Source organism: Trachinotus anak, unplaced genomic scaffold, assembly GCF_046630095.1.
Source record: "Trachinotus anak isolate AG129_WGS33_773 ecotype Australia unplaced genomic scaffold, CSIRO_AGI_Tana_v1 ptg000016l, whole genome shotgun sequence".
Taxonomy (NCBI): domain Eukaryota; kingdom Metazoa; phylum Chordata; class Actinopteri; order Carangiformes; family Carangidae; genus Trachinotus; species Trachinotus anak.
Window position 1 is genome coordinate 12,322,609 of NW_027273867.1, and position 21,117 is coordinate 12,343,725.

Here is a 21,117-nt window from a genome sequence, read left to right on the forward strand (position 1 = left end):
GTTCAGTCCCTTGTTCTCATCTGAATTTTGCTTGATGTTATCGCAGATGTAAGCACCAAGGAAAACACTTGTTTTTTCACTGAACAAAAACACGAAGAGGAAGAAGAGGCCCGTCCATGTCTCTGTTTCTAGGAATGGGATCGAGGCTCAGAGAGAAACAGGGGGATAAGTGAAGGAAATTGAGAGAAGGGGGAATCCTTTTCCTTTAGTCTGTTTTCTGTTAATCAGGTTCTTCTAATCTTGCCACATCCTCCCCTCTACCCCGAGCCCCAGCTGTCCAAACCTCTGACTTCACCACTTCAGTGCTGGTTGTTCAATAGTGAGTGGCAAAAAAAATCCAGATAAATGTTTGCCTTGCTCCATCAAAATTACATTGTGCTTTAATTAAAACTGCTGCCCTGCTCGCCCCTCTGTACTACTGCTTTCATCACAGGGAGCAGGGGTTCATTCTTGAAGTGAAGATGTATTAGAGATGTTGAAAATCTTTTTTTAATCTGGTTTCCAGACCAACTAATATCAAATATAAGTCCATATCAGTTTTTGTCTTTGTTTTCAGGAAACATATATATATATATATATATATATATATATATAGTTTTTCTATATGATTTCCTGTTAAAGGAACCCCACATAGTGAGCTGTTAACTCTGACCACTTCCTCTAAGTGTAGAATAGAAATGAGTCTGTTTCACTCCAGCCCCAAGATGGACACAAATGTGGCAGCTGCAGCCTGAGCGATAATAACTACGGAAATAAAAAAAATAGTTAGCTCGTGTTAGAATTACAGCGATGGTAGAATTACCCTGTGAAATCGACAACTTAATTTGCACAAAATGAGATTACGTTTGACGATTTTCGCCCAACCAGTGAAATAAGCTCTTTCAAAGACTGCTGTCAACAAGACTGGGTGTTCGCCTCAGAAACAGCACATGAGAACATGTCCTTTAATGTTGAACCAAGGGCCTCAGCCAATACACACAACTATCTCCAAGGCTGTCCAGAGAGCCAGGGGAAAACAAACAAAAACCGAACATTGCAAAAAACAAAAAAGGCTCCAAAGGTCCACAACTTCACCAGGGAATGGGCTGCTCCCATTTCTTAAACCATTTCTCAGAAATACTGCTGAATGAGGAAGTGGTGTGCATTGTGCTCATAAAGTCCTCTTGGTCATATTTTTTTGTTTTAAATGAAAGTGCAAGGGAAAAATATGCACAGAAAACACAGCGACAATAGCTACAAAACAGTAGCATGAGTTTGCAGTGCCAAACTTTGTGTGCTTTCACTGACATGTCACTTTGGAGAGGACAGGTCTGCACAATGTCCTTTGTAATTTTTGCATCAGAAAACTTTTACTTTGCTTGTAACAGCTACTTTATTACTTGGACTTGAGTGACCTGTTAATAGCTAATAGTTAGAGCATGGCATTTTCTAATTAACACTGTAACAACACAGAAACATTTTCACACCTTAATCAAATGCAGAGAAGCTTAGTCATACGGGAAAAGCCTGAAAGAATATTGTCGGAAAAAAACAAAACAAAGCATCAACATTTGGATCTGGAAAGCTTCAGTCAGGCAGAGGCATTAATGAGTTTTACTGGAAGCAGTTGAATAATGGAGATTTGGATAAAAAGCAACAACCTGGCTCTACTGCCACTCAACCGCCAGCTGAGTTAGAGCCCAAAGCATCCTGCCTGCTGCTGCGCTACAAGAGAACACAAGAAGTGGAGAGTTCCTCCTGGAAAAAAAATTATTTTCCATGAGGAGAATTTCAAGCAGCTGTTTGCCACGTGGCTCCTTACAAATAATCAACACAAGCACTGTGGTGTCTAATAAGAAATTCAGTTGTTGGTAAACCTAAATAAGCCCAGTTGGTGTCTTAATATATATGCATATGTCCCTTTCACAGTCTCATAAAAAAGTCTTGTTAAATTTTACTGCTTTGGCAAAAGAAAGCATGTGGTAAGAGTCCAAAGCTGAAGCCTCTTAATACCTGTAAATTATTCCTTATGTGCATGTGGATTTTTGTTTTTTTTGTCTTACCTGGCAGCGTGCATGGTCTTTCCATTGCCCTCAGCTCCTTCATTTGTCTCTGGAGAATGACAAGTAGGATGACAGCCATGAACAAATTAGCTTCAGGAATGAGTCTGAAGTACTTCATAGACAGTGAAATGAAAGAGGAAGGGAGGGAAATAAAGATGGATTGGCTCCAGGTCAAAGAGTCAGAATAAGATGGATGTGTTACTGAGACAGACACTAATAAGTGATTGATGACACCAGATCTGTCTGACAAGTGACTCAATTACTGAAACATTCATTTTTCAATCAGCTTTTGATCCCTCAGACCGGACAGTCAAATGATTCAAAGTGTAACTCAGGAAGATGAAAGCCAGCAGTTGAAACAAACCACCTTACACCACTTCCTCTAGTTTTCACACCTCAGAGGTCGAAGCAAAATGACTTCTCTGCTGGGAGAAAACCAATGCTAACTTTGAGGAAACCAAGAGAAACGTGTTTGGCCAACGTGCATTTCATAAGAGCATTTTGGCTCTGGGAGGAGAGACATCCACAACTACAACTGCAGCCAAGGACATTTGATGCCTTTTCTCACACATGTACTGTAAACACAGAATCACATCTAAAATACCAGTATCTTTTTTTGTCCTTTATCTAAAGCAGATGTCTAAGTTACTGACTCTGGTCATACTCTCTGTCAATCACTGTGTTGCTCATTCAAATTACTGTATCTTTTAAGACCCCCTCTGACGAAAATCAAGTTTTTGGCCTTGTTAACATGTCCATATGTTGTTTCTTATATAACACAATGCATTCCATGAGTGAAATACACAGTCAATGCCATGGGTTCATATGTCATATAACTAAGGAACCAATCCTGTCAGCTTCCAGGGACGGGGAATACACCTGAAACTGTGTAGTACAGAGAGTAAGACATTGCATTAGCACAGGCATTAACACTGTGTCAGCCACTGCCAGTTCCAAGCTAACAAGCTAACAACATAAACAAACAAAGGATGCTAACCATGCTAACTGTTCTGATACGTCTGCTGATTTTGGTCTACAACTGACTCCTTATCTGAGTCTGGGTCTGACTGAGGCTCAAACATGCGGCTGAGTCTCTCCAACGTTTCCTCTAACACTAACCATCTACATACACACTGTTCTTTCAACGGTCAACAGAGTTTGCATTAGCACAGCCACTGTCAGTGGCAGCTATCAAACAACATAAAGAAATAACTATGCTTACTGGGCTGATATGTCCTCTAGTTGCCAATGTTAATGCACAATAAACATCTTACTCTTCAACAAATTCCTGAATCTGTGGCTGAGTCTCTTACTTTTCCTCTGCTAAACATCTTGATACCCTCTGCTCTTTCACCTGTCAAGTAGCGGTGGTGGGCGGGTACAAGGCTTTCTGATGAGGAAATAAAGGTAGAAGTGTTTCAAGCCCCGGTTTTTCAAATTTGTTTTTTACTTTTTCTGTGGGAGAACTATGTTAAACAAAATATGAATTATAGCAGAGCAGTTGACATATTTTTAAATATGTCTGGAGAGGAACTTTAAAAGAATAGTTTGTTACCATTGTGAAGAGAGAGAGCATCATTTGATGTAAAACAGTTATCTGATGAAATATGTAACGACTAAAAGGACTGATCATAAAGTTGACTTACACACACACACACACACACACACACATGCACACATTTTTTCACGCCAGAGGCCCTTGCTGCCTTTGGAGAGAGGCCAGAAATAACAGAATAACTCTGACATGATTGATTGCACTTTTCACTGCTGATTACCACAGACAAAGCTAATAATAACGTGACGTGGGATCAGCTTATCAGAGCGACACTGCTCCTTTGCAGACATGACATTGTAAAGCTCACTGGACCTCCAAGTTCAGACCTGTCTGGAGCTTTAGGGTTTCTGTACTGTTGCATACATTCAGATCAAAACAGATGAATTATGTGAAGTTTCCTTATAGCTATGGCACTTACTGCTGATCAGTCCTTTCATTGGAGCATTAGATGTGCTCTCACTAAAATCCTCTGACACAAAAGCACATTTGACAGCCCTTAAAAAATGCAGGCGTTACCCTGAAACTACACACTTCTTTTATTGACACCTACTGTATATACCAGTGAATGAAGGTTTTAAATGTACATTTTGGCAGTATGAAACTCTGTCTGATGGTAAATGCATGTGTGTCTGTCTTGTTGCTTTCCAGGAAAAGGACGGGCAGTTTTTCTAACTACCGCATACCTCTCTCTGTTTTCTTAGACATATATTAAATGATGAGATTCTGAAAGCAAGTCTGTACTGCATACAATTCCCCTTCTCAAGTGTTACTGATAGCCTGTCAACATGAAAAGAAATCCCCTTCCCTGCAACAATTCTCTCCATCTGCATCACACCACAAAAATATCTCATCAGTCTCACTTGCTAAAAAAGTCAGATAACTGTGTGCCAGGAAATCTTCAATTTTCTGGTCTGCAACTTTACTTAAGTAGGTCCTGTCCTAATAAGATGAAGAAGCTACAGGTATTCTATAAGCCATGCAGGCATCTTCCCCCCCTTGGTCAGAGCTTCTCTCTTCCCTTGTCAGGCTCTCCTCTGGCACAGAAAACCATGGACAGAAAAAAGCTGGACATCTTCCATGTGCAGGGAGAGACTTCTGGAGTCAAACAGCCAAACAGCAGACCAGAGAAGAAAAGTGCTCGCTGTAGCAGTAGCTGACGTGGAGCTACAGTATGTGTGCATCACACACACACACACACACACACACACAAAGACGCCTGTGCAGCTGGAGACACTCGAGATGCCTGTCTGACAGCCAGCTAGTGAACCTCAGAGTTGAGTCTTGAAGAGTGGGAGACGGAGTGTGTTTCATTTCAAAAATATGCAGTAGTTAAAAGGTTGGGAATGTACACAGACTGACAGATACATATAGGCAATGAACAGAGTGACAAACACATATGCAAACACACTCATAGATGCACTTGCAAATACCAGCATCCTGTGAGGTAACCTGCTAGTTAACAGGGCAGGCCCTTTTCCCTCTGACGCAACAATATGAATTGAGAAGCTGTCAAACATACTCCTGGCTTTCACAGAATGGCAACTATTCTGACTGAGGAGCTACTGTATGACACCTATTGCATATGGATAAGATTTATAGTCTATGACAAATCCTGCTGAATGAATTCAGGTGACTTGAGCATCTACTTGTTACTCTAATAGCAGCTGCTACTGATATAGTTTGCTGTGGGAAACTTTTGGAAAAGAATCACAGGTGAGGCTGTCAAATCAAATTAAACCTGGCCTTGTTTATTAGACATAAGTGAATTTAAAGTCTGATGCAAGATTGCATATCTATGGCAAAACCCCCTTTGTGTCCACTGTTTCCACAATGGTGTTGTGTTTCATCTCTGAATTAATTGCAGACTTTGGCCTACCACAGACGGAGTGGTAATGGAAAAACTCATTACGAAAGCAAAACTTTCCAAGTCTTGGTACTGGTGAGTAGATACATGGAAAAGTCATTGTGCCCCTAAATATTAGCTGAGGCTCTCTCGCTCTTGTGTTCTTTTTCTTTCATTTATGCGACTAAGATGAAGTCATCATTGCTTAAGCCTCCTCGTGCCAATGCCAATTCCCCAAAAATGTTCCCTCAGCACTGTCCACAGTGTGCAAGTAGTACATTGAGCCAGATATGTTCGGTATGTGATCGGTCTGGGTCAGACAGGGGCTATTTGTCAGATCCAAGGAGGGGAACATTCCTTCGTTCCTCTATCCATTCTCCCTCAGACCTCTTCATTACATAATCCACAGGGATGCAGACTCAGCATACTTATACGTCTACCTGCCATCTGTAAAAATCATTAGAGCCCAGCGAAAAAAATGACACATAGTTCAAACTATGGAAATTATACAGATGATCACAGACACTATGAGGTGACATATAACAACTATAGTACATTACGTTTTACACATGAACAAATGCAGTTTAATTAAATATAAAACTGTTTAGCTGCAGGTATTTCTTTATTTTAGTTTTAGGTTAACTGAACTCTGATGTTATCTATAATTTCAGTTATCACATTGACTATAGGCTACCATATCCTGTAGTTGTTAGTACTCTGACATCTAGTGGGCAATGTGAAAAACTGTTGTCACAATGTGTTCTTAGAATTAACACTAATGTTAACAACAACATGAGCATGACCAGAACAGTCTTTTATGGGGGCCCAAAACAATGATAATAATATAAATAATTAGCAAATGATTAGCTTTTCTGATTTTAGTTTGTTTTCTGTTTCTGATATTTTATTGAAACACAAAATAGTTTAGGATCGTTACAGGGCCCCTCTACAAGACAGGTTGATCAGACATGGTAGACTAATAATGCAGGAATTGCCTTATGCCCCGTATCATATTGCATGTTAGTGCTGCATAAAAAAATTTCAATTAATCAAAGTACCACAAATCAAATGGCATACAGTTAATATATGGTCTTTCAGGGACGAGGTGAGAGTAATTGTAGCTGGACTATTTGTAGTCACTTCTCATTAACAGCTAGCTCCTTCTCATAAAAATAAATATGTAATTTTTAGTTCGTGCTGTCGTCGGTGAAGATTTACTCTGATATTTTGTACCTTTATAAGGTGTGTAATTCACCTCTTCAGTGTCCCAAAGAGGAAGAAAAAACTTCGGAACCTTTGCGTCTTAAATTTCCGGATTCATTTAAAAGACGGACCATTACAGAGTCGCATATATTGCTGTCCGTCAGGCGAAGTCGTAGACCAGCGCATACCTTACTTCAAATAAGTGTTTCTGTGACAGCCTGTGCTGTGGATACTTTTGATGGACGGCACAGAGCAGAAAGAATCAGAAGAAAATGCGCCTTCAGTCATCGACCGGTATTACACACGGTGGTACAGAGCAGGTAAATGAAACGTGACTGAAATTTCTCTAACGTTAGCTGTTAGGTGGCTAACGTCAGCTAACCTTAGTTGAACTTAGTAGGCTACTTGAATGCAGGAGAGACTGCGAAGTATTTGTTTCAGCCGGCATAATTTCATTCATATTGTCACGAATACAAGAAGTATAATGTACTCCGTTATCTTATGCAGATATGAAGGGGAAATCATCTGAGGACCACTGCATCCTGCAGCATTCAAACAGGTAACGGTGTGCTAATCATCACCAGGTGGTGATAATAACCAGCTAAACAAATAACCATTATTTTAATGGTAATATTATCGGTACACTGTGATGCAGTGTAATGTAAAGTGCTACCTGTCGTCAGTTGTTCAGTTTCTGCTGCTTTGTGTCTTGCCTCAATAAGTTTCGGCCTGTTTTTGGGTTAGTATTGCTTTATATCTAGTATAAACCAATAAAACAACACAAAGTACAGCTTCAACTTCACAACAATGTTTATCATTACAGGAGAGTTGATTGCCTCTTATATTGTTCTATGTTTCTATATTCTGTTGTTTTATTTACTGAATATATTTCAGTTTGATACCCCCTAGTAAAATGTTAGTAGGGAGTATCAAAGGTTTGTGCCACAATGTTTTAATTGTAGTTAATCCACACTCACAGTAAGTGACTTACATGCTGGCACTGTTTCCTGTTGGTACTCCTTTTAAAGGCTGACTTTTAAACTTGCATTTGCAGAATATGCGTTGTCACATTAGCAGAGACTCACCCGATCCTTCAGAATGGGCGGACAATCAAGAGCATCAATTACCAGATCAGTAATGGCTGCAGTCGGCTCAACAATAAAGTGTCTGGGAAATCCAAGCGGGTAACTCATGAAGCTACAGATGACTTTGGCCTATGAGCATGAATTTGTTCTCCTGTACCTTTGTCTCATGCATTTGTGAGAGGCCAGCTTGGTCTTAATGCCTCTCAATCCATATCTCCCTCCCATCATAGGGCGGTCAGTTCCTTACTGATTTTGCACCCCTGTGTAGGATAACATGCACAGATGAAACTGAATACACAATCTACAGGTGAGGCAAGTTTGTTTTTCTCAGTAAACATTCTACATGCTTGTATGCTTGCGTCATAACTCACAAATGTATCGTCCTTTTAGCTGCATTCGAGGCCGTCTTCTTGAGGTCAATGAGAATATTTTAGAGAGACCTGCACTTTTGCTGGAAAAGGTAAATGATATATGTTTTTACACTATAGTTGTTATCATAATAAACAGTGATGCGTGTTGGTAAAACAAGTTTAAAATGTCTTGCTTTGTCTGTCAAATCTGAACAGCCATTCACTGAAGGATACATCGCTGTCATCCTGCCAAAGTTTGAGGAGAGCAAGAGCATAACAGAGAATCTTCTCAGCAGAGAGGAGTTTGAGAGCATTGTCTCCAAACGAAATATTGCTGAATCACAACCCTCTTGACAGGGCTCCTTGATGAAGTCGGAACTGTTTGGGAAAGCTCACCTTCCTTCAGATCGCACCAGGTCGTGGGGAGAAACTGTGGATGCTGTCCTGGAAAGTGATATTTACTTGCAGTTACTTATGCAAGCATTGCACTGTGCCTCTAGACCATTGTATGGTGTTTTTTACTGTTAAAGAAGGTTTCAGGAAGCACTCTTCTTCACAGTGCTTTATTTATTGTTTGTTTTTTGTAATTTGAAGAACAAGGGACTGGAGGAAAGCATGACATTATTTGAATTATGTAATTAAATACTCTACAAAAAAACTTAAGTTAGAATTATTTTTGTACAATAGCATTAATAACAAGCAACACTTTTTTTAAAGAAAAATATTGTTTATTTTTTTATGTGTCACTTTAACCTTTCAATTGTCAAAAGAATATTTGATCCAAAACTAGATCTATGATTTCTTCACATCTGTAGAGCCACTACAATACCCAGCATCCTTAGCTGCTCTCACACAATACACACCATCTCTAAGCTTAATGCATGTTATTCATTTCAGTCATTATCACACCCTCACCTAGTACCAAAGTATACATATATACCATATATGATTTCAAGTACCAGATTATACATACCATATACCATTTAATACATATTGGTCTACTAGGCAGCTTCACAATGATAGTCTTCATAACAAGTACACTTCAAGGCTCCACCTGACATAGGTGCCAGTTCAGAATAATCTTTCATTTCTTTTGTGAGGGGAAAAAGAGTTTACACAGAATATGGTTTGATAATACTCGGAACATTATAAAGTAAGATCCTAACTTCCAAAAAAAGCATCTCAGTGATAAAATGAACATTAACCAGCTGGCTTTTTGGAGAAACCAGGCTCAAATAAAAATGCCTCCAGTAATTAACACTGGTGGACTAAGAGCTTTATATTTCATTCTAGTAGCAAGCTGAAGATCACGGCGTCTTCACGAGGACAATCATATTTGGCATTAAATTGTGATTATTTCTCTTTTTTTGCATTTTGTTACTTACATGGCACATGGGGAATGTTCCATAAGAGACCCTATGAAAATTAGTCATTAATCATATGAGGTGAACAACCTCTAAATACTTAATTATGCATGTGAGATGCTGACTACAGTGCCAGTGATCAAAGACAGAATGCACCACTATGGCTAACATTACATAAGTGTTAACATTACAAGCCTATGGCACATTAACTCTAGGAGACTTGAACACAAGGGTTTGGTGATGATGATATCATGCATTGTGGGGTTTCAGCCATTTCACTGGTTTTTTTTTTTTCCCCATCTGGCTAACATGTGCAACACGTTTACAGTACACCACAGAGCAAGTAGGTTTGTTACGCAGAGGCACGTAGTGAAGACACATGTATGGCTGAGCTGAGCATTAAGTGGAGTTCCTTCCTGATTTATGATCAGTTTATCAACCCAATAGCCAGAGAAGTGATAAAAGTGATTCCAAAATCAGGATTGTGCCAGACCTCTCTGAGAGGAGGCCCACTGCTAATGGCAAAGTCTTAGTGTTGGCTGATTGTCTCCATCTTGTGGACTGGGGTGGATCTGGTGCTTCAGGTAACAAGCTACCCTGGGGTAAAACTGCTCCTAGCCACATAGAACTTCGATCTGCTTTTTCCAAGTAAACCTCTTAATTAATCATCTAGACAGCAAATACAAACTCTGACTGACCCAAGGCAACCACCCCACAGCTCTGGCCCATGACAATGAGGGGAGTTAAGTATTTCCTGGATTACACGTTCTCCAGAAGGGTGAGGTGGACAATGTGCTGCTCCGAGGGAGAATAGTGAACAAAAGGGAGGCTATTTCCTGGATTATTTGCTCTCCAGCAGGTTGAGACCAGCCATGTGCTGCTCCAAGGATTTCACACCAAAGCCGTTGCTGTTCTTGCTGTTGAGAGCTCCCTCCTCTTTGACAGGTGTGGAAGCATCCTGCCTTTCTCTCCAGTCATGCGGGGAGCCCAGGCTACTCCTCTCTGACTTGGACTGCAAATGGACAGACAATGAATAGAAAGCCACTAAATATAAAAAGCAGGCTAACAACAAATTTTACACTATTACATAATTATACTCAAAGCTACACCTAACTGCAGTTTCCCACCAATTGATGGTGCATTTTAGCATCTTTCAGCTCATTGTTTTGATTTTACAGCAGGCAACTTTAATGTCTTGGTTTGCTCTCGCTGCTGGACGGTGTTATTTTAAAGACACTAGCAGGTGTTGATCAGTGAAAAAGATCATAAAGCCCCCCATACTAGGGCTGTCACTTTTTATTTTAAATTCAAACTGTTTAAAGGCTATCACCTTTTTGTTGAGCTTGTTACAGAATGGGAGGAGGGAGAGGACCACAGTCAAGATGCCTCTGGTTGTCTGTATGGACGATTCCACCTAGAGACAAAGAAATTAAATTATAGATCACTGCATTAGGGGATAGCACAATAGATACAACACACACCCATCTAAACTGCCTGTGGCATATAAATTAACATTTCCTCAACAGTGCTCCACCAACCCCTGACAGACACACACTCTACTGTTGGTGATGAATGATAAAGTGAGCATTGGGATGGAGAGACAGAGAGATGGGAGCAAATACATATCAAAGAGACGCTCGTTAATCAGCAGAGGAAGCGCTATTCTTCATCCCGTCCTTTTGATTCCAACCTTCGCCTTTATTACAAGGTGACCTAAGGCAGCACAATCCTGCCCAAGATGCTCATTAATTTCTCATAGACATTCATTAATCTAGCGGCCTGTGTTCAATAATGGTGCTACTTGCATATCACTCAAAGATTATGCCTTAGCCAGTGATGAAGTAACACAGTTTGTCATGCTTGTGTGCTCAGTGCTGTGTGTTGCTGGGGATGTAGTTTTGATGCTGTCAAAGCTAATTGCCCATTTTGGAAAAGAAATTGCAGTGAATCTGTTCTGTGCTCTCTGTGTGATCGTACTCATGTAGTATCAAACAGAACAGACTCGGGGCAAAAACGAGTCATTGGTTCATTTTCATAACAACTGTACGCACAAACAAGAACGATGAAAAGGTCTAAGCGTAGTGTGGGTACCTTCTGGAAGGTGGCGGTCTTGCCCTGTACAGGAGTCTTGGCCCCTGTCTGCAGCTGTTGGCACAATGCCACCAATTTCTCCATCTCTGTCATCACCAAAGACTTTTCCTCTTCAACCAGCTGGAACAGAGAGACAGAGAAAGAGAGGGAGATATCAGGACAACAGAGATGCTTTATGATGGTATTATCCACAGAGGCTGGGTTAATATGTACAGACACTGATAGATTTACTGGACTGGATTTACAATGCTCTTGGTTAAACACAAAAAAAGGAGGACAAAATAAATGAAAATGTAGTGTTGCTTGATGTAATCCATCAGCAACAGTCAGGTCATGATCTAGTTTATTATCCATCTGAGTTAATCCCCAGTCACAGGGACCATCAAACCACTTCAGTTACATGTGTGCATAAGGCCACAAATGACCTAAAAACACAAGCTCTTTTATTCAGCTTAGCACTATTCATGACTGACAAGAGTACATAAAACCTCTTAAACCTCAATTAAAAATTATTAAGCTCATTTGCATAAATAGCTTCATAACTTTCAGTGAAAGCAACACAGGTGTGCTACAAATGTGTTGAGTACCAAAGAACTATGGGACTCCATTAGCACCGGTTTGTTTGATGTAATTAATCAGAAAGTGTGAGTCAAAGAACCAGGCCTCCTGATTATGAATTAGTCCTGGGTGGTCGCAGTCAACTCCCCCACCCCTTTATCCCCTCTGCACGAGTGAACAAACATACACACCAACAGACACAGCAGTGACAAATGGCGGTCATTAATGGCTGTCAAAAAAGAGCCATGTAATTAAACTTGGAGGACCCGGAGAAGAAGTTGGTGGAGGGCAAGAGGAAGGAAGGCACAGAGGGTACGTCTGTTTGCTGGATCTCAACTCGGAGGAAAAGAGGACGGTGAAAGTGTGTGACAGCCTTAATTTCCTGCTCTCACTGTGTGATTTATAAAGGCGGACCTGGCACCGTGGCATGCCAGAGTAGGTGATATGGGTGTGTATGTGTGTGAGAGGCGTAAAGTGAGTGGGGGCACAGGTGTCCCGTGCCTGTGTGTGTGTGTGTGTGAGCCTGCATGCAGATGGATTCACAGCTCAATCTGTTCAAAAGAAAATAAACAATTTTCTTTTCTCTTTGGCTTCATTTTCACCATTATTTACTTCTATGCTGAGTTCCTATAAGTACAGTGTAGTCAAACAGATTCCAGCAGAGACATGGGTATGTGCAAAAATAAGTAAATTTCTTTCTTTTTTTTGTTTTTAATATTCCACTGCACTCTTTTTATTGCTACTCGCACAAAAAGTTTTCTTTCTCTTATAATACGCATTAGATTCCTTTTCACTAAAGTGCTTTATGTGCAAAAGGGTGTGTTTGTGTGTGTGTCTTCCAGAGAGAGATTTATTGCATTAATCTATACCTGAGCGGAAAAGGTGCGGAGAGATGAGCACAGCTGGAGCCCTTCTTCAGAAAGAACCTAGAAAGAAAGAACAAGAAAAAGCTAAAAATCAAAAAAACTTACACAAATACAAGCAAAACTACTTCAATAGCAAAAAAGCACAGTCAGTAAATATTATGAGATTTTACTTTTTCTCTGCCTCTTATCAGTATGCCTTCCCGTCTCTTTCCCTTCTCGTTCCTCTTCCTCTCTTATCTCCCCAGCTCACCACAAATGGAATAAATCCTGGCTGACATTTTGGGACCTGATTCTTCAAAGCACTGCACATTATTGGCAATGATCCCAATTCAATACTATCCAACCCTCTGAGCAGCCCTGTCTGTAATCACCCCATGTGTCCAAGTAGGCCAGGAATATACAGCACTATATTTCCATCATATTGATAAGCCCTTGTCATGCCGTATCAGATCTGAGAGAGGATAGTGAATGGCAGGAAACTGGAATTTCCCAACCTATTGATCTATGTGCCCCAGTATGTCTTTGGTTTAATCAGCAGATGCATGCATTTACTACTTCAATAAAACAGGAGGAAAAATAGAACAGAAGGTGGGGAAAAGGAGAGATTAGTGGATACGGCTATACATACCTCAGCTTGATGAAAAAGATCTAGTGTTGTTTTCAGCAGCCCCTCCCCTCTGGGGAATCAATATGGGAAACAGAGAAAATGAGGAAGGGAAATATGGATAAGAAAAATGAATCAGGACAAACTACCTCCAGAGCAATCAACAAAAACTATAACTTTGCTGAATTGCAGCAATTTTATTGTCAGAATGAGTCATGAGTCATGTCAACTTTGTCAGTGCCTCAAACCCTGCCTGGTATATATCGATAGCTGGGGGCTCGAGAATCTCATTAACACTGAGCCTCTAAAGAGATTCATGTGGATACTTAAGAAGCTTTGCAATGTTAAGCTCTGAAATGAATGTAACAGTTCAGCAAGCTGCAGATATAAAATCTGAGCATGTGTTTGCCTGTGTGTTGTGAGGTACCGATGACTGGTACTACCTGGTGAACAGGTACATGTTGTAGGCCATACTGGCCAAGCTCTGGCTCTGCCGGACAATATCATGTTCTTGTTCCTCCCACTTTTCCACCTCTGCGTCCATGTCTGATGACAGCAGACGGAGCTCCAGACCCAGCTTGGCCATGCTTGTCTGCTCCTTCATACGCACACAGAAAAAAAAAAAACACACTTACAAAGTTATTCTGTATGGGAAAGACTGAAGTATAATGGATGTCCTTTTAGAAATGTATGTTAGCAGGCAGGGTTATTTCCATTTGTTAACACGCTCAGAACTTCTCTAATCAGCATAATCCTGCTTCCTGTAGTGGTACAGCCTGTGTAAAACTGCTGGCCGGCAAAATTGCAGCCTATTAGAATACAAACACTATCAATTCTTGGAGCAAGTGACACAACGTTTCCTGGAGATGAATATACTGCTGTCAGAACAGGGTGCAAGACACGATGTGATGTATTGCGCTGAAAGACACAGGAGTTTATGGTGTATGCTACCTCTGCGTCCAACTTGACAGCCTTGGCAGTCTTCAGATTAGCTGAGTGTTTCTGTGGGAAAAGAGAATGGCATTAAACAGAGGATTACAAACCATTGTATCATTGCAATATTTATGAGGATGGGTGGTGTGATACTCACCCCAGGTCTGGGAAGTGACAAATAAGGTCTTTTGTCTCCTGGGAATAGAGAGTTGATGTGATTATCTGAACATAAGATCAGTAGTTAAAAAACAACAACAAAAAAAAAAAAAACATAAAATGATCATATTTTATCACGAGCTCATGTTTTAACGGTAGCTGAATGATTCAGGGGTAAAATTATACCCTGCTATTGTTATTTCTCTTTGAGTACTGTGTTTAGATATCCACACTTTTTCAGACAATTAGGGTGGGAAATTATGGATATTCAGTCATTATGCTAATGAAATTGCTTTGCTCTCATCGCTGTCCACCTCTGACATATTTTTATCTTTTATCATAAACGCGACCGGCACGGTTCATTTCAAATGACTACAGGGACGATAAACTCTTCAGTCATATTTATGGGGAAAGATTAAAATAATAAAAGCAAATCTCTCCACAGTGACCATATAACACTTTAACAGAGCATTTGGGCTTCACGGTAATACAATGCTGTGATGGATGTGATCCTTTCACCCACTGAGCTGCACTTCAAAATATTTACTGCACTTCATGTGAGAGTCACATTCATGAGGGCAGCCATGTCTTGAAAATGTGCCAAAACAGCTTCCCCCTGTCTTTGAGATTTCTCAGACGTGAGGTGTGTGAAAGCACGTGGTTGACGGCACTTAAACGCAGCACACCCTGATACAAACGTGTGCATTCACGGACGAATGTACAGCAGATACAAATATATGCACAGTCACTTAGGTTTGAGTAGCTACACAGTTTCTCTCTGACTCTCTGTCAGTGAGGATACAAACAGCTGAGTTTGTGAGAGGCGCTGTCCATGACTTAGACACTTCAGGCAACTGGCACAATAGTGAAAAGAGCAGAAGTACAAAGGAGGAGAGAACGCAACAGTGTTTAATGGCACTGACGTCGTTCCTTTGAAAAAAAATACTTCCCACAGTCTGTGATGGTGAATTTTCTGTTCATGCTGCTTTCTTTTCATTTAAAGTTTTTAGGCGCAAAATGATTCACCAGGGAGTCATAATATGATGCTTTCAGGGTAAGGAGCCATAGACAGAACATTTTACCTGTGCTCTCTTCTGCTTCTCACTCCTTCTGAAAGACTGTTTCTCACGTGTGCGTTTGTCTGTCCTCCCACCGCAACCCACCCAAATGCATCCAAAAGCATTAACTTAACAAAAACACACCTCGCCTGCCTTCAAAGACGTCATTGATCTCTCTCAGGAGGAGGGCCATGTCGCAGAGCTGCGACTCCCACGCCTCGCAGAACACCTCCAGGTTCTCCTTAGCGATCTTGCTGGACGGGTGGAGGGCCAGCGTCTGAGCTGCCGAGATGATCTGAGAAAGAGAGTGAGACAGGAGAAAAGGAATCATTAAATGATGGCTCTCTCTTAGCAGAGATAAAAAAATATGCAGGCACAAGACAGAGGAACAAAATGTGGTGTAATTCTTGCCCAGAACTGGGAAACTAGGACACTGACTGTGGGGATTTTTGATTCAATTTGATAAAAACGGTGATGTAAACCATCTAAAATAAAGAAAAAACAAAGAGTGGAAGCATCTATTCTTCACAAACTGATAAACAAGTTAATACAGGTACTAACACTAGACAATAACTAAACCTAAGTCATTAATATGTCTGTGAACAATGTTAAAAGCTTTGTAACCCGCTTTTCTTGATGAATGGCTTTCTCCCGTGTCTCTGGTCTGTGGGTCATTAAGTGAGCTACAGTTCACTCAGAATAATCTTCTTTAATCAGCACAAGCACAGCAGGGAAGTAAAATACCCAGCTTCACTCTCATGGGGCTCACATCAGAGCCACTTCTCCACTGTTGCATTCATTACACCCATTACCATTACACTCACAACTGTCCCCTGTAAAACAAATGCAGGTAGGAACTAAAATGAGCCTGATGCAGGGCACATGAATCAGCAACTTAAATGTCACAAAAATAATAATTTTATATTGCTGTAAATTACAATGAAATTCTACCTGTTGGAGTAATGAGGACAAAACTTCCCAATGATCAAAGAAGAATGTTGTGGAATTATTCAAACTAAAAAGATAAAATTTCCCATAATACACGACCAATGTTTGAGCTTGCTCTCGTCAGTAAAGCTTGTAAACACAGCAGTGAGACAGGTGCATATTTTCAGTGATGTTTACTTGTTACACAAACTGCAGACTTCATTAAGAAAAATTTGTGTTTGTGAATTTGGCTAAAAATGATAAGATTAAACCACAGGGCCTTTCATATTCAATCTTGTTTTACAGAAAACAGTGTAGTAGATCTCTGGTGCATGACTCATCACGTGTGCATATGTGTGACTGAACTGCAGTTGTTGTAAGTTGTTACATAATCTTCAATAAAGTCCGGTCTCTAGACTGTAAATTAGATTTTAGACAACTGAATTTTGACAACCAAAAAAAAAACGAACACACGCACACAGACAAACATGTCAGCAAACACGCACAACACACACACACACACGCACACACATCATATGCCCATCTCCTTCAGTGTAGTATTTAATAGCCAATTACCCTCTGGGCCACCCTCTATTACTTTGGGCAGACAGAGAGATATCACTACCGCCACCCAGTACTGCAGCGTTATGGATTGGTTGACCTTTGAACTTAGGAGCGGAGTCATTACTGCAGAGTCATGCAGGGCCTGACATTAGCGCTGCAGGACAGGAACATTCTACATTGCTGGATAATTAGTGGCATGGATGGTTTCCAAGAGCAAACATAATTAGATCTGCGATCGGGGGACCAGGTGGACAGCATGTTCCCAGCTATCTTAAAAAGACGGCAGGTGTAGGAGGTAGACAAGGTAGACATGAGGTAATTTGTCTATTTTCTCTTCAGACTGTCTACACGCACAATATCACTCAGGTTTGATTTCACTCCCGAACCACCGTGAGACCGGTTTGACTTCGCTGACATACAATAACAATGATTGAACAAAATGGGCCTCAGGTTTCATTAAAGTTAACCTGTATGCCTTTCTAGACTTCTCCTCTTCCCCCTGTTTGCTGCCGTTTCCACAGCAAGTCAATGGGCCATGATATTAAGTCTTACCTAAAAGCAACAATCCATACAGAAAATGTTCGGAGGATTAATGTTACCTGTGGACCAATGACATGGAAGGTCTCCTCAGCGTGTATGCAGGTAATCTCCAGCGGCTCTGTTCCTGACACATGGCACAACAGCCGACAGGTCTGGAATGAAACACAAAGAGAAAGAAATAGTCTGACTGGAGGTGCTTGTAATACTTCAAGAAATTACTATTACTGTGGTGTTGAACCTTTTTTCAGTGTGAGTGGATGATAGTGAATATTTAGGCTATATCTTTAGGAAAATGTTTCACATTTCTTTATTAAATAACCTTAATAAAATCTTAATATTCTCCAAAAAGCACACCTCTACCCTCACACAGCGTCTCTTTTTAAACTATAGTGTACTTTTAGTTTGTTAGGGCCTCGAACAGAGACATGACAAAGCGTGGTGTTTTTCTGCTCAGTATTTGCATAACAAAACCACACGTGAGCTTTCATTTGGTTAAAGGTTTTGAAGTGTACTCTACATTTTCATTCATCTCCAGTGCTGTGCGTTCGCTTCCATAACTGTTTGTGGCACAATGCTGGGAGCACAGGAATTTCAATGTGTTTTCAGCAACTTTGGAAGTCATGACAAACTTTTTCACCTAAGGCAGGTGACTGATAAGTATAGAAATCTAAACAGATATCTATTGGTTTTTTTTATTTTTATTTTCTTACCAGTTCAGCACCTCTACTAGGTGGCACCACTGTCAACCCTCTCCAAGCCTCCCTGCTGCCCCTGCCCCGGTCCCCACCTACCTCCACCAGCTGCTCCTTCTGCTCAGTGAGCGTGCGTGAATACTCCGCCACTGCCTCCAGGTTTCCCTCAGCGCCTGCAACCTTGAGAGCCCGCAGAGGCAGCTGCTCTCCATGAACTTTCAGCAAGTCAGAGGCACGACCAACTGCCACCTTATGGAGCTGGAGGAGGAATCAAAGATGAAATTGTAGAATAAGAATAGGAGGGAGTTATAGAGGGTGGAGAAAGTGTAAAAGAAAGAAAGAAAGAAAGTGAGAGGCTTGAATGAGGGTGGATTTTGAGGAGGCAGAGAAAAGGGAGCAGAGATGACACAGTGACATAGCTGAGTTGATGGGGAGACAGCAGCGGCAGGTGAGCTGAAAAGTGATGAGGAAAAGAAAAGAGGGGAGCCAGCTACAGGAGCGGAACAGCAAGGAAGAGAAATCCAAGTCAGGTCTGTCCGTTTCTGTAACTGGGTACATCTATTCAGACTCAGAGGGCAGACGGGCGGAGCAGAGACAGACTGCTGCTCACCTCACGTCTGAGGTCACTGACGCTCTGGCATGTCTTCAGGATGGCCACCTCCATGTCCTCTGTGGCCTCTTTGGCGTGGACAGACTGCTGCTCCGGTGAGACAGAGACAAGAAGGAGAGAACAGAGCATGAGACACAATATGGCTTTCCAGTCACACACACACGGACCTACATTGTTATCTGAAAGACTGTGACAACACGCTGGAAAAAGATTGGAATGGAAAGTTATGTCAGAGTCGTACCAGCGTAGTTTTTGACTCTCCAATTACATTTGTGACCTGTTATATTCTGAAAAGAGAGTCAGCCATTTCAACATGCAATTTTATGTAATCAAAAGAAAATGATTTAAACAAATTATGTGATTTAAATATTGCACAGCCATTTCCCAAATTTCAGACTTGTTGGAGTAAAAATGCAGCCAAAACAAAAATATACTCTGCTAAACCAGCCAGAATGAGAATCAAGAGCATAAATTGAAATGGCAGAACACCCATGATTATCTGCACATTCAGAAGCTTTCTCTGCAATTTCAAAACACTGCAGTGCTCTGGTCTTTTCAATTCTCCCAGAGACCTTCAATTGCAAAGGCTAGATGAGGCACTACTGTATGTGGCAGCAGTCTATCTGGGTGCTCTGAATACCCTGGAAAAAAATATAAGTTTGCAATGAGGAACTGCAGCATAATGACTATGTGTTTCATAAGTCCATCAATTCTGAAGGCCAAGGAGATTCTTCTGAATGGCAACGAGACATGGAACACTACGTGATGTTTCTCTGTAAGCCAAAAGAGCCTGAGCAAAAACTGTTATTCAGGTGGGTTATTATGCTCTGAGCCATGACAGAGTGAGCCAGGGAGAAAGTCTTAATGCGCGTGGGTCGGTCTGTGTGTGTGGGTGGGTGGGAGTCAAACAACCTAACCCAACCCACATCTCCTCTCCTCTCCATGGATATCTCGTTTCTGCATCTTATTATCAGACTTTGCTTTTACAAGTGTCTTACAGATGAGGTAGCATATGTTTTTGTGTGTGTGTGTGTGTGTGTGTGTGTGTGTGCGCGCGCGTGCGTGCATCTGTTCAAGCTTGTGCCAACATACCGCCTCAATCCAGGCGTGCATCAGCTGCTGGGTGTCCTGGCGCACCAGCTGGCACAAGCTTAGGATGGCTTGCCGCTGCTCGTGGCTGGTGTAGGCCGAGTCAGTGAAGTCCTCTGTCCGCTCCACCAGCGCCTCAAGCTGGCTGCCCACGCCCTCGGGTGACAAGGTGTACAGGTTCTCCCGCAGGCACTCCACACTGGACTGCATGAGTGGGAAGAGAGGGAGGGGGTGTGAGTTGAAGGATGGGCAAGAGGAGAGATGGAAGAGACTAAGGCAGCAACACATACACAAGGGCTTTACTAACCAATGTGCTGAGGAGAAAAAAAAATATTTACTATCTTATTATTATTAAGCACTTGACCTCATTATTAAATGACAAGTAGTGTGGGGAATGGGTTTAGCCTTAGACTCACCTTGGGGCATCAAAGGGGCACAATAAATTCTGCAAAAGAGCGTCTCAAGTACACAACCGTAAAAGCTGATGCATTTTGCCTTTTCTTGTCTTTAATCATCAGTAACGGTCTCTGCTTGTGTGTACGAAGATGACAGGTTTACATAAGCTTTAAAAGCAATAATCATCTCCAGGTCTTTTCATTCAAATACTTTCTTCTGCTTTCCTCACAATGGAAAAGACACCTTCAAAATGTTTTTTTCTTTCTCCAAAGATGTTAGTTTCTTTCATTTGCCAGTGCACAAGGAGGAAGATTAGTCAGAGTGATGTAAGTTTAATGGTGATTCATACAACCGTATTAACGGAATTATAAACCAGATACGTCTGGTCCTCTGATGTTGATGGTCTGAGTCACATCTGAAGCTGTTACAACAAACGGCGAATGCAAAAGTGTTAACGCTGAAACCAAAAATCAACACTCACACAGGGCTGGAGCCTTTCTCATGTCTCATTAATAAAAACAGATGATGTTACAGCCATTTTCTGATGAAGCTGAGCCATATTTTTAAACAGCTGTTCAGCAGGATGCTTAT

The 21,117-nt window shown here is 41.2% G+C and overlaps 2 protein-coding genes across 3 annotated transcripts in view; one reads left to right on the forward strand and one right to left on the reverse strand.

Moving 5' to 3' along the window:
- The first annotated feature begins 6,768 nt into the window (after positions 1–6,768).
- Positions 6,769–9,186, forward strand: abitram (actin binding transcription modulator). The gene is made up of 6 exons (XM_071499720.1): positions 6,769–6,963; positions 7,151–7,202; positions 7,698–7,827; positions 7,959–8,035; positions 8,119–8,188; positions 8,295–9,186. The coding sequence occupies exons 1-6, from the start codon at positions 6,882–6,884 to the stop codon at positions 8,430–8,432; spliced, it is 549 nt and encodes a 182-aa protein (XP_071355821.1). The 5' UTR covers positions 6,769–6,881; the 3' UTR covers positions 8,433–9,186.
- A 499-nt stretch (positions 9,187–9,685) lies between these two features.
- The window catches only part of ctnnal1 (catenin (cadherin-associated protein), alpha-like 1), a 45,601-nt gene continuing 34,169 nt past the window's right edge, over positions 9,686–21,117 (reverse strand). Inside the window, exons 7-19 of one of the 2 annotated variants that reach the window (XM_071499719.1) lie at positions 20,134–20,334; positions 19,042–19,128; positions 18,531–18,689; positions 17,799–17,891; positions 15,853–16,003; positions 14,652–14,689; positions 14,513–14,563; positions 14,005–14,159; positions 13,586–13,634; positions 12,961–13,017; positions 11,534–11,653; positions 10,773–10,856; positions 9,686–10,454 (exon numbers count right to left, since the gene is read on the reverse strand). In XM_071499719.1, coding sequence (XP_071355820.1) covers positions 10,284–10,454; positions 10,773–10,856; positions 11,534–11,653; positions 12,961–13,017; positions 13,586–13,634; positions 14,005–14,159; positions 14,513–14,563; positions 14,652–14,689; positions 15,853–16,003; positions 17,799–17,891; positions 18,531–18,689; positions 19,042–19,128; positions 20,134–20,334 — 1,416 coding nt within the window. In that variant the 3' untranslated portion in view covers positions 9,686–10,283. Of the gene's footprint in view, positions 10,455–10,772; positions 10,857–11,533; positions 11,654–12,960; positions 13,018–13,585; positions 13,635–14,004; positions 14,160–14,512; positions 14,564–14,651; positions 14,717–15,852; positions 16,004–17,798; positions 17,892–18,530; positions 18,690–19,041; positions 19,129–20,133; positions 20,335–21,117 lie in introns of both variants that reach the window. The other variant, XM_071499718.1, reaches the window with a different exon arrangement.

Excerpts from the sequence above, each read along its gene's own strand:
- abitram (XM_071499720.1), top strand. The coding sequence starts at position 6,882 with ATGGACGGCACAGAGCAGAAAGAATCAGAAGAAAATGCGCCTTCAGTC. Across the intron at positions 6,964-7,150 it reads CACACGGTGGTACAGAGCAG|ATATGAAGGGGAAATCATCT; the intron begins GTAAATGAAACG and ends TATCTTATGCAG. Across the intron at positions 7,203-7,697 it reads ATCCTGCAGCATTCAAACAG|AATATGCGTTGTCACATTAG; the intron begins GTAACGGTGTGC and ends TTGCATTTGCAG.